The 12,804-nt window shown below is 57.1% G+C and overlaps 4 protein-coding genes across 4 annotated transcripts; 3 read left to right on the top strand and 1 right to left on the bottom strand.

The window, feature by feature from the left end:
- Positions 1 to 3,561: 3,561 nt before the first annotated feature.
- On the top strand, positions 3,562 to 5,306 carry B0I36DRAFT_234110 (laccase; the record flags this gene model as incomplete). Its single annotated transcript, XM_046149276.1, has 2 exons — positions 3,562 to 3,678; positions 3,747 to 5,306. The coding sequence occupies 2 exons, from the start codon at positions 3,562 to 3,564 to the stop codon at positions 5,304 to 5,306; spliced, it is 1,677 nt and encodes a 558-aa protein (XP_046018999.1).
- A 1,264-nt stretch (positions 5,307 to 6,570) lies between these two features.
- B0I36DRAFT_358170 (uncharacterized protein) lies at positions 6,571 to 7,820 on the top strand (the record flags this gene model as incomplete). Its single annotated transcript, XM_046157922.1, has 4 exons — positions 6,571 to 6,736; positions 6,810 to 6,896; positions 6,979 to 7,164; positions 7,240 to 7,820. The coding sequence occupies 4 exons, from the start codon at positions 6,571 to 6,573 to the stop codon at positions 7,818 to 7,820; spliced, it is 1,020 nt and encodes a 339-aa protein (XP_046018998.1).
- A 2,113-nt stretch (positions 7,821 to 9,933) lies between these two features.
- Positions 9,934 to 10,570, bottom strand: B0I36DRAFT_311790 (uncharacterized protein). The gene has a single exon (XM_046152417.1). It carries the CDS (start codon positions 10,540 to 10,542, stop codon positions 9,940 to 9,942), a length of 603 nt encoding a protein of 200 aa, XP_046018997.1. The 5' UTR covers positions 10,543 to 10,570; the 3' UTR covers positions 9,934 to 9,939.
- Positions 10,571 to 11,091: 521 nt separating this feature from the next.
- Positions 11,092 to 12,534, top strand: B0I36DRAFT_379798 (uncharacterized protein). Its single transcript, XM_046160790.1, has 2 exons — positions 11,092 to 11,782; positions 11,848 to 12,534. The coding sequence occupies exons 1-2, from the start codon at positions 11,312 to 11,314 to the stop codon at positions 12,169 to 12,171; spliced, it is 795 nt and encodes a 264-aa protein (XP_046018996.1). The 5' UTR covers positions 11,092 to 11,311; the 3' UTR covers positions 12,172 to 12,534.
- Positions 12,535 to 12,804: the final 270 nt, after the last annotated feature.

Below are 12,804 nucleotides of genomic sequence, written 5' to 3'. Positions count from 1 at the left end.
GGCACGAAGAGAATTTTTCGAATTGTATCCTAAGTGTCGGTTTCCTACGGTCGCAAGTGATAGGAATCTCTGCTCTAGATTGAGTGCTAGGCAAGCAGTGATGCGCAATGGCCTGCTCAACCTCGTCCCTTTATAGTTTTCGGCGCGGTCCCAAGCACCTCCATCGTGTCACCTTGTGGACTAGGACTCTGCGATCACGAAGTTCGCAAGCGACGCGAAGAGACACTGTCGACGCATACGCGTGCTAGGATTCCTCCGGATACTAGCGAGCAAGGAGCATGATTAGTCGATGATGTGCCATCCTTGTCGATGCGGAGGCAGGTTATTGGGCGCGGAGTTGTACGGTTACCGTGATGGTTGCTGCGCCCCAACGCCCTGACGCTATGTGGCTAAGCGGGAGAGCTCTGATTGCACAACACTACGCCGTGATATGTGACCCATAGTTTTGTTCATACTCGAATGATTTCCCCAACGAGGCGTGTAAGTCATGCCCTTTGTGGCACCCTGACACCTTGCTATGGGCGAATAGGATGCCTGGTCCTGCTTGCTGCTCGTAACCTCTCCTTCCTATAGAAGGAAGACCCTGCAGATGTCTGGACAGGCACCGAGGGGCGCAATCCAGTTGAGCCGAGGTGCTGTTGATGATACGTCAAACACGTGGCACAGAAGTGACAGGCACTCTCGCGTCTCCGCAGCTACAAGTTGCTAAGGTGAGATTATCGTTGCTTCCCCCGTAGCGAAGGGGCAATCTCTACTAGGACTGTGCTGTGGAGTGTTACATTTCTTGATGATACCAAATTGTGGAGGAGTCATCGCAAGGGATAGGTCTGCCAAGGTGCCCCAGTCGGGCGGATGAGTGTGATGGCGCCGAGCTCCGAATCACGCTGATTCGCTTCTCCAGCAAGAGATCCTAAGTCGACCAATAATCATTGTCAATAGCGGATGGAGCACAGTATGTCGGTTTGGGAGGAAGGGCTTGGCGCTCTTAAAGGTTGTTTCCAGTCATGGACCTGTCACTGCCTTGAGGAGTTGGTAGATGCATTCCTGCACCTGCACGAAGTAGAGTTCGTACCCGTTCTGAACTCTTTTTCAGCCCTTCAGCTGAATGTGGAAGCACTGGCTGAGTTGGGCCCCGCTTAGCCGCGACTTTGCCCAATGTAGCCCCAGACGATACGCTCGTAATAGGATGCGCTCGTAAAAGGATCTTGTGGTGGCCTAGTGCTTCGGACCGCGACAGGTTGACAGCCCACGCGCAGGCCCGAAGTGGCGGGCTGGCACCTCCCATGACGTTGCTCGCTGCTTCAGAAATGTCACACGTCGATCAAGTCGCCCCAATCTTCCAAAGCAAGATGATTTCAGAGCCTGTGACCTCGTGCAGCATCAAAGGACCGGATCCACCATGAGTTGCACTGCAGGTGACCTCGTGCCCAGATGGCTCATCACGTGCGCTATATACACTTCATCTATCTTACTATACTCAACGGCTGAAGCTTTGCCTGATATGACGACAATGCATCGAGCAGCGCCCAGCCGATACAGGCACAATCATGCCAAAATTGCAAACCCGTCGAGGAAGCGTCCGCTTGACCATCAAACTGGAGACCCGGCGACACTCTACTTGAAAAGCTCAGGCATTTGCCTAGAGTAAAGGAACTTGCCAATGCCATTCTTGCTCTCTGGGCTGGCAGCGCGCTCTGAGCAGACCGACCCAAGAAGCCGAAATAGAGTTCCTGGCGCCGGATCAGCGATGACTAGCCAGAGCTATGTGAGCTGCCGAGCCCGTTACAAGGTTCATCACGGGGATACCAGCTTCGGGACGAGCACACTTGGCACGCCAGAAGTTGGCTGCCAAGACCCCTCCCCCCTTGTTCTGCAAGGATGTGACACGCAGGTTTTCGGACGGAGTGGTATCGATCCGACTCAACAAGGACACGAGGATGTGGTGACTAACGGACACAATGGCTGATGCGGCTGGCCATTCCCGAGCACTGAACATGGCATGACACATCCTTTTCTGGCCGGAAGCGAACACTGCTAAATGCTTAGCGCCGAGGGTCGCACGGCTGGCTCCCGTGTGCCTGCATGAATGACACTCTTACTATTCCCAACAGACAATGACGCGAGACCTGATCGGGCCATTGCCCTGAAATTGAGGCGTGCATTCAGACTTGTCGGCTCCCGAGACACCTGAGAAATGGCGTCAGGCTTTCACATCATGTGCTTCCGCGCCGCATCCCGCCAAGACACGATGCGCTGACACGGCTCACAGCCCACACACATCTCGGCAGCATCTCAGTGGCTAAATTGTGTAGGCTTCCACATCTGGCAACATAGCTACGGGGAGCACCTATCGGATTCGAGCTTTGCCTTGCGATCCCAATACAGATTTTGGTTCTGTCAGGCCCCAACTTTCTCATTACAATTCGAGGTCGGCACCAGGATAGTCGAACGCATTGGCGAACGGCTTCAGACAGCCAAGATCGAAAGCTGTCGGGTTCTTGGCTCGCATGATGTGTAAGAACTTTTTCATGCCCAGAAATCCCACGGGCCCAGGTCCCCGTGGGATTTCTGGGCAATAGAAAGTTTACGTTCCGCCCGGCCCTGTTGCCTGGCAACCTCTTTGTGGTCGACAAGGTTTTGGCGTCCCGAGTCCTTGGGAACATTACCGCAAGCGCAAGTCCCTACCCCGGACTGACTCCAAGCTAAGACTAGCGGCCTGCAACGTAGACGTGATTCTTGGAGTTTTCCCGCGCCACAAGCCGTGGTGAGCGGCGTTGAGCCCCGTTGGCCTGGCAAACTCAATGCACCGAGACTGCACACCCACGGAGTCACGTCCGAAACTCTGACATCCCTGGTCGGACACTAAGGCCCGGCGACGGCCACGGCGGCTCCCGCTAGATTCCGCCCCCGCGGACCGTGGTCCCCGTCCTTCGGCTCGCCCAGCGGTTCGTCAGCGCCTGGCACGATATACGTTTTTCTTTTGCAACGATTCAACGTCCCGGATGAGCGCCAGCGGTGGCTGTCGGGACCCTTTCAGCCGCAACTGTTGACATTGAAAAGTGGCGATAGATGGCTGAAAGTATAAGTCATTACCACGTCCGCCGGGACGCATGCGAGCAGGGGGAGCAGAGAGATAAAAGGGATTCATCTGGCCGTTCCGTGTTGGACATGCAGAGGAGCCGTCTTCGCCCAAGTCCATGCACAGCAGGACCAGAAGTACTACGGCACGGTAAAACTGATTGACAAAAGTCTTCCAGTGTCTCCCTCCATCTTCCTCGTCCTGCAGATCGTACAGAGAGCATGATGATGCCCAACGCCGCTTTCACAGCCATCGCGCTGCGCGCGCTCTTGATTGTTGGGCCGCTTGCAAGCGCGTCGCCTGCTCCTGCTGCACAGAGCGACGACATCGACCAGGCTGCCGCGCAGGCCGTGTCGGCGGCCTTCGTGGCCGCCGCAAATTCTCCGGCACCGCAGCCGACTGCGGCGGGCTCAGCTGCTCCCGGCATCGCTGTGGCCGGCATTGACGATGTCAGTGTCGCCGGCGACCCTGGAACCGATGATATGACGGCACAAGTTGCCGGTATATGCAACCGCCCGAATAATCGGCAATGCTGGTCTCCGGGTTTCGACATCAACACCAACTACATGAAAAAGACGCCAAACGGCCAAGTCCGGAAGGTACATATTTCTCATCTGCCAGTCGCTGACGCTGACAAGAAGCTAATTTCAACCTTGTTCCTACACAGTATTGGTGGACCATTGAGCAGGCTTACAACTGGAAGGGCCCTGACGGCGTGGTCAAACCCTCGGTCCTGCTCATCAACGGCAAGTTTCCCGGGCCCACGCTCCGGGGCAACTGGGGCGACACCTTCCAGGTAACGGTCGTCAACAAGCTCCCCAACCAGGGCACAGGCATTCACTGGCACGGCTTCCGCATGCTTGAGAACAACATCAACGATGGTGTCCCCGGCGTTACCGAGTGCCCGATCAAGCCCGGCGCGTCCAGCACTTATACCTTCCGGGCCGAGCAGTACGGCACCTCGTGGTACCACAGCCACTATTCGTCGCAGTATGGAAATGGCGTCTGGGGCTCCGTCGTCGTCTACGGCCCAGCCTCGGCCAACTACGACATCAACCTTGGCGCGTATCCCATTAGCGACTACTACTACCAGACCGTCGAGCAGCTGTACCAGGTTGCTGCCAAGGGCCCGCCTCCTCCCAGCGACAACGTCATGTTCAATGGCAAGAACATCAACCCTGGCGGAAGCGGCGGCGCCTACTCGGTCATCACCCTGACGCCGGGGAAGAAGCACCTGCTCCGGCTGATCAACCCCTCTGTCGAGCACAACTTCCAGCTCTCGATCAACGGCCACTCAATGAAGGTCATCGCGACAGACTTTACCCCGGTCAAGCCCAAGAAGGTGCAAAACCTGTTCCTGGGCATCGGCCAGAGAGCAGACGTCATCATCGAGGCGGATCAAAAGGTCGACAACTACTGGATGAATGTGACCCTCCCGGCGGCCAACAGGTGCGGAAGGTCACGCAATCCTTTCCCGGCAGCCATAGTGCGGTACAAGGGCGCGCCGAAGAAGACCCCGACGGTTCGGGGAGCAAGCCCGCCAAATCTGGGCTGCCAGGATCTGATCAATTACGCGCCGGTCGTGAGCAAGAATGTGCCGCTGGACAAGTTCAAGGCCAACAAGGACAGCGAGCTGCCCATGGACTTTGTAGTCTCGGCAACAACACACAACATCCTGTGGAGGATCGACAATACGTCGCTGGTCGTCGACTGGAAGAAGCCGATTGTCGACTACGTGCTGGCGGGGCAGACACAGTTCCCGCCCGCGCTCAACATTGTCAGGGTGCCGCAGAAGGACGCGTGGACGTACTGGATCATCAACAACAACAACCTGCTGGACCACCCGATCCACCTGCACGGGCACGACTTCTTTGTGCTGGGGGTGTCGGGCAAGAACGCGGGGCCTTTTGTGTATGCGCGGGACAAGGGCTCGCTGAAGACCCAGAACCCAACCAGGCGGGATGTGACGATGGCGCCGGCGAACGGGTGGCTGGTGCTGGCGTTCTTCACCGACAACCCGGGCGCGTGGCTGATGCACTGCCATATCGCGTGGCACATTGAGGGCGGGATGGGCATCAACTTCCTGGAGCAGGCCAACGCGCAGAAGGCCCTCATAAGCGCCAGCGAGCAGAGCCAGTATAAGCAACAGTGTCAGCAATGGATCGCCTATGCTCAGGCCACCGGGCTGCAGCAGCCGGGTTCGGGGCTGCGGGATGGGCAGCAGTAGGAGGAAGAGTTGTGGGTGCGGACTCGACGTTGCTTACCGGCAAGGAGGACCTGGTCAGGAGTGAATGATTGTGTTGTCGCTGGTACTGATGCAAGACTTGATGAACTTGTTCCGATGGACGCTGGAACTTTTTGATGCTGGCTGGGACTGGCTTGTTGGCAATGCTCGGAATGGGGTTAGGCGTTGGGAAGGCGGCCTATACCTTTGAAGTAATGTTTTTTTTTCTCTTCTTTTGTTTCTGGTATGAGTTTTGTTTATCAAAATTGTTGAAGTCGCTGTTAGTGATTGGCTCTACCCTTTGTGTTGGAGCGGCGAGGTCTGCTGGTGCCCGTGATTGCTTTCCACGAGCATTGCGATGGCCAGGGAGCGAGGCACACACAACAAACAGACCAGCTGCCCAGTGCTCACGTCGTGGTAGACTCTCGTGCTCAGCCTCGTCGTCGAGAATGCTCTGTGCTAAATATAGAGCCTGGACGCAAGCATGGACCGCCGAGTGTTGTTTGCTCCCTCCTGCCAACACGGGCAATTGCATGCTTTGAGCACTCTGCAGGCCCTTTGCCGTGGCCCAGGCGTTGCTACGCCCGTACCTTCTCAGTGTGAAAATTTCGTGGAAAAACTCGCGCGGCCAGATCTTGTCTCTTCCATGTCTCAAAGTGCCTCGTGCTGCATGAAAAGAGTCTTGTCTCTGGGATACTTCCGGCCCTCTCCAGCAGCCACGACCACCACCACGACAGCAGCGAGCGAGCTCGACTCGGCAGGCGCGTACAGTGTATGGCGACGCGACTTTGTGAATGCACACTGTCCGCAGAGATTCCCGGCAGGCAAGAAGTGGGTGGCTCGCTGCATTCCACCACCGCCCACCCGGTCGTAAAGGCGGCGTCATTTCCGGCTGCTGCTGGTGGCCGGGTCGTGTTGCGCCGGTCCATCTCAGCTGCGCATCACTCGCATCTTATCCCGCGCCCAGCAGCACCACCTCCAGTCAGTCTGTCAGTCTGTCGGTCAGTCCAGTCTTCCACCTCCTCCGCCGACTCCAACTCTCCCTGTCAGCATTGGCACACACACACACACACACACACCTCTCTGGATCCCCCCTCCCCTCCTCCCGCAAGATCCTGCATGCTACTACTGCACCCGTCGTCTCCTGCCTCCCACGACCCAATTACGCCAGAGACCGCCTCCCTCCTCCACATTCTCGCACCACCCGCAGCTCACCTCAGCTCCTCCTTCCCCGGTCCCGCGTCACGCCCCGAGCGCTCGACTGACAATGTCGGGCATCATCTCAAGCTGGACCGACACGATATCCAAGGCCCTCTCCCCTAGGAAACCCGCCTCGGAAGAGCCATCCGACAAGATGGTCCCCTCCTCAGATTCAGAGTCGCGCGGCACCAAGCGCAAGTCAGACATTTACGACGTCACAGACGACCTACAAGGTGTGTCTCTCTCCGTCTTCTTCCTCCTCATGCGCATGTAGTGACTGACAGGCATTGTGCCCTCCTTTCGCAGACGGCCTCGCAGCGAGCACACCCGAGAGCGGCAAGGCGCGCCGATCAATTGGCCCCGGCTCCGTAACAGCCAGCGGTAGCAAGATTAGTAGGTTGCAAAACCCTTGCACCGCGCGCGCGCGGGCGGCGAGCCCGTCGCGGCGACCCGTGTTACTGACCTCGCATCCTAGAGCGTCGCTACCGCCTAAGCGCAGCCCAGAACGACATTTCACGAGACGTCGACCCTCGCGTAGATGCGCCCGCAAACCTCGAGCGCGCGCTAGCTCCTGATGCTGTGCGCCTGCAACAACCAGGCCCGCACGATCATGGCTCGGTCATTGCTGCTGTCCCTGTAGCCGACATGGGCGGAACCGCCGGTGAGTAGACTCTCAAGCTGCCCCGTGACTTTCCTATCAGACGGTCGTCTGACCCGCCGCTGCGCGTCACTGCAGATCTCTTTAGCCCGCCGATAAACGAAAAAACCGAAGTGCCCAGCTCGAGCCCCGTGAACTCACATCTCCCACCGAAAGAGACAGGTCCCAAGTCATCAGCAGCTCCCGAGGCGGCGCAAGAAAGTGTCAAGGCGGAAGCCGGCGGAGAGGCGGAAATTGCAGAGGTGCAGGCGCTCCTTGACCACAAGATGCTAGAAGATGACAGCGTAGACTTGCTGGTTCACTGGGCAGGCGAGCCCGCGGAGCAGGCCACCTGGGAGCCAGAGCAGGAGATCCAGGACGGAGCGAGTGAGCTGCTTTATAGCTATTGGAAGAAGGCTGGGGGCCGGACAGAGACCCTCTTCCAGACCATGACCGAGGTATATCACGTCTTCCGCATTCTCAACCACGAAAAGAAGCCCCGCGGAGGCTTTGTGCTCGAGGTCCAGTGGGTTGGCTATCCCGCCACAAAGGGCAACACGAGCTGGGAGGGCGAGGCCAAGCTCCAGCAAATCGCGCCCGACTTGCTGAAGGAGTACTGGGACAGTGTTGGTGGCCGCAGTAAATTCCTCGCCAAACGGGGGCGGACCAAGAAGAATTGATGCGGTTGGTGCGGTTTGTTGTCTTGTGTCTGACACACCAACCTCAGCAAAAAACAAAAGCAGTGGTTGCGGTTTGTACAGCGTCGTGACCAAGTCTTGTGAGGCATCGCTTTGTCATACATTCTAGGCGTTTTGGGGGCAAGCACGGCAGGAGTTAGGGGACTTGCAACAAAAGACGGATGGTTTGGTGAACTTCATCGAGGGCAGGCAGGCAACGAGAGCCCGTGGACCATTTTTCTTTTCGTACAGTTCTTGCACATTCATTGAGGGATGGTATTGCTAGTAGGCGGTATTTCGCAGATTAACCTACCTTGGCTGATCTCGCCTGTATTTTCGCGAGCATGATAACTTTTTACGCAATTTGAAGACTGAGGCCTTGCTCCGCAGCAAATATTGGACAGAAATAATCTACAATTTGATGGAGTCAACGATGGCTTGCAAGATAGTGCCTGGCGGGATCTTGAGCTGATATACCGCGCAGTTTAGCACTACTCTCCGTGCAGCCATCGGACGCGTGACCAGCCGACTATAACTTGCACGATTGGCGACTATATGCTACTTCGACAATACTCCAAGTGTGGCCCGTCCTCGATTTGACAGCCATCGGTATTGTTGATGGCTTTCCCAACACTCGAACACGGGTTCTGCTCACGGCGAACGGCACGTTTGGATCTGCGACTTCCATCCGTGATACTTTATCAAACAGGGCGTTGTTTTACCTGTAGACCGTACCAGGGATTGAGTGCAGAAATAGTGTTTACTTACAAAACACGGTTCGAACATCGTTCCCCTGTTCAAGAGGTCCTGGTGAGCACACACGAAACTTCACCACCTTCAAAACGGCCCCAATTGAGATCTAGCCAGTCAGTCCAAGCCGAGCGTTTGACTGCCGGGAAAATAGTAACAACGAACAAGACTATAGACTGCACCCACCCCACACTCCCACCGCCACTCCTGCCTCGTCCAAGCCGGCCACAGCCTCCCGTGGCAGATATATCCATTGCATTGCCAGTATCGTTTGGTCAGCAGGAGCAACTGCCAACAGCTTCTCCTGCCTGGCGTGGACAAGGCACACCTGATCGCAGCAGGAGTAGTATGCTTGACGGTATGCAAACGATTGGAACCTGAGCGCCAGGCTGATCAAAGAAACGGACGAGGCGAGAGAGTGGGAGGAGAGGTTAGAGGGGACCAGAAGACGCCAGGCACTACAAATTGCCGGAGGAATGAGAAGCGAGTGAGTTCCAATAGGCCCAGGGGAAGTGAAGAGCCTGATTCCACACAAGCCCGGCCAGGCCAGGCCAGGCCAGCCCGCCTCTCTCTCTCTGTGTTGAAGGCATGCTGGTCGTCGTATATTAGTCTCAATCGCTCCCTACGAGAGACTTGAGTTCTCACAGTTCTATTCACACTTGCCAACTAGAGTCTCAGAGCAAAAGAAACGAGCCTCGTCATCCATAACACAAACAGACACCCACGAGGGCCCGAGAGAGTAGCCCGCACAACCGACGGACCAGAACTGCCAACGGCCCAGCCCCTGGACGACAAATCTGCAGAACATCACGACATTCGAGCTCGACGCGGACAAACCCTTACTCTTCCAGGACCACAGCCCCCAGCAGTAGCACCTCTCAGTCCAGCCTCCATCCCCCCCCCCATCCCCCCAACTTGAGCACAACACGAGGCTCATCTTCACAGTACTGCCCTTTATTTTCTCTTTTTGGTCCCGCTTCCGTGTCAAGCATTGAGGACGCCCAGAAACATGTGCACTAAAGAGCTCCGAGGCCGGCCCTGCGCCCGCTGCGGCGGCTTCGTCCCGACCACGGGACTAGTCGAGATCCAGCCCTGCCCGGATGCCCAGCTGGGCGGTCTGCTGTGCAAGAAGCGCAAGAAGACTCTGTCTTCTCCCTCCAACAACGGGGCCGGCGAGAGCACGCAGAGAGAAGGCGGGACAGTGAACAAGAAAGTAAAGGAAGGAGAGAAGGAGGAGGAAGGTAACGACGAAGACGTCGTGCTTGTGGTGGATGGCGCCGCTCCTGCTGCTGCTGCTGCTGCTGGTACAGGTGCGGGTGATGACAAAGGAGACGAGGTCTTGTGCGATACTTGCATTGCCGCTGTTCTTGAGTCAGACAAGCAGGAAGACGGCGGAGCCAAGTTGGGCGGTGGAGGGGGAGACCAGGACATCGATGTACCGGTGAACAACACCCGAAGCAGCGACGACAACGACAAGAACAATAAGCCCGACGAGAACACCCATCAGCCCGGCAATGAAGCCCCGTCGGAGCCAGAACCAGCGATCCACGGAGCAGGAGGAGAAGAAAACGAAGAAGAAGGTCTTGCCGATGCCGATGGTGAAGCGGACAGCCAGGCAAAGATCATTGCCGAAGAAGCAGAGGAGGCCCGCCAGCTCGAGGCACGGCGCGCAGAAGTGACCACGGAGGCTACCAGGGACCGCATCGATGCTTGGCTCCAGACCGCAGTGACGGGGAAGAAAGGTCCCGGGATTGGGAAGAGGATTGCTTGAGTTGCGGGCCTGGCTGAGAAGACACAGGTGCATTTTGGTCCTCATTGTCCTTTGGCGACCCTCGAGCGAGGGCTTGTCTGGATCGGTCAAATGATTTGGGTAGCCTGCTGTGGGAATGCCCAGGATATCACGGACAAGGCTTGTAGAACGCTGATATTCTTTTTGCGAGGCTGCCTTGATAATGTCTTGTCGTGGCAACGGCATTTCAGGGTGAGCTAGATCTGCTTACCACCAAGCTGTGCATTATGCGCTTTTCAACAATAACAGCTCGATGATTGGTTGATGGGTGTAAAAAGTTTATCCTCGTAACGAGTGACTAACCCGGTCAAGCCTGGTGGTTCCTTCAGCATGTGAGTCTTTGCCACAAACGTATCTGCCCAGCATAATCATATGTCGGTGATAGGCTCCAAGAGCCTTGCACAGGGAAGCTCGCAGGGAGGGCTTAACGCCGAAGGACCATGCAGATACGCGATCCGACAGCCCTGCTTTCGAGAAATTCCAAACGGACCACTCATTGGGCTCAGCACGGCAAAGCACAGCACAGCGCAAGCTGATCTCGTTGTTCTCCATGAATGGCGGGACCAAACTCAAATGCATCGTCATGCCCAGCTTGCGGGCGGGACTCCAACCTTGGGCCGCCCCCGCATCCAGCATTCGCACTACGGGGTGGACTGGCGAGATCGGCGTTAAGGCTAAAGACATCCGCTGCCCACGTTTCATGATGAACTCAATGCATGGAGCATATCAGGCATGGCCAAATGTACCCGGCCGCGGTCCTCCAAGGCTCTCTTAAGCTCACGGGTCTGACAACATACTTTGCATATCCCAACCTGTTTGCAGTGTTGGTAGACCACACAAACACACATAAGACGAGCTTACCTACACGGAATCAAGGCATCCTTTTGCTTCGTTCACCTTGTAACTTCACCAGGTCAACTCCTCTCTTGCTGCAGGACAGTCACTACAGCTCAAGATGGCCACACCTCCCACAGATATGTCTGGCAAGGGCCTATTGTACGTGCACTCGCGCATCACCAGCGACTTGCTCGACGAACCGACTCTGCTGAAGTGGTACGACGAGGACCACATCCCCGAGATCCTGGCCACGAGCGGCATCACGTCGGCGATCCGCTTCATCGACGAGGCCGCCCGCGCGAAACCCAAGGAGGACCGGGCCAGGCCGTACCTACACGTGTACCCGCTGCAGGACCTTGGCTTCTTGCTGACCCCCGAGTTCGCCAAGATTGCCGTCACCAGCGAGATGCTGCCCGGGTCGAAGCTCGTCTATGACCTGGTCGACTTTGACGTGCGGTACTACAGCCTCGTGCAGGTGTTTGACCCGACCAACAAGGGGCCTGGGCACACGAGGAGCGTCTTCCTTGTGCACTTTGCCCTCAAGGAAGGGTACCCGAGCGAAGATCTGAACAACTGGTACCGCGACGAGGTGAGTTGGTTGTGTGCACGATACATATGCATGAGACAGATAGGCCGCTGACCAGGACCTTGCAGCACCTGCCCCAGCTGGCCGCGGCCCCAGGTTACCTGCGGTCGACTCGTTACAAGCTCGTCTGGGGCCGCAACAGCGAGACGTCTCGGGCCTTCAAGGGCCTGGCGGGCAGCAACGACACAGCGCCAGGGCCGGCGCGGCTGCCCGAGTGGTTTGCGCTGCACGAGTTTGAGACGGGCGAGGTGGACGTGCCCGAGCTGCAGCGGCTGACGACGACGGAGTGGACAAAGAAGATCTTTGCCAACTGCGATGACTATGTGCTTGGCACTGCGGCGCTCAACAAGGCGCACGGCGACCAGAAGATCTTCAATGGCGAGAAGATCTGACGCGGGAGGTGCCGTACGGCAGCTGCAGGCTGTAGGTACTATGTAGTGGCAAGATCGAGAAATTGACACCTAGGCGAGGGCTTGCCCACAGAGGCCCGGTCCCGAGACGGGTGCCGAGAGTACGAGTACATGGTGTGTTTTGTAGAGTGGTTGTGCCAGGGAGAGGCATGGGTGCTCGTAAGGCTCACCCTGAATGCACGAGTTGTTAATTGTGGCAGTGTGCCGGTCTGTGCGGGGATGACATGACAGACAGCTCGGGTGCTCCTCTTGGTAGGATCGTGGAACGAACCAGCCTGATGCTGGCCCGACGGGCCAAGATGGAGCCCGAGGATCCTGGAACGACAAAAGTCCACAAAGGTACGCTCGCTAGGGTACGTACGCAACGGCCTCCGCGGTCTCCTTTGCGCCGCCCGTGGTGCTGACCGGGGGCCGGAGGGCAACATAAAGCAGCGTCAATCTGTCGTCTGAATCCAGGATGAGATCAATATTATTCAAGAGCGTTAGAGTTTGACTGCCGCGACGACACGCTCATCCGATATTCTTCCAAAGTTACGTATCTTGCCAGCGTCTCCACACCACAGGCCGTTCGTTGTCTCGGCTCGTCTCCACTCCACGTGGCAGCAGCACCGCACG

This window comes from Microdochium trichocladiopsis, assembly GCF_020744255.1.
Source record: "Microdochium trichocladiopsis strain MPI-CAGE-CH-0230 chromosome Unknown B0I36scaffold_1, whole genome shotgun sequence".
Taxonomy (NCBI): Eukaryota; Fungi; Ascomycota; class Sordariomycetes; order Xylariales; family Microdochiaceae; genus Microdochium; species Microdochium trichocladiopsis.
This window is presented reverse-complemented; position numbering and strand designations above follow the sequence as displayed.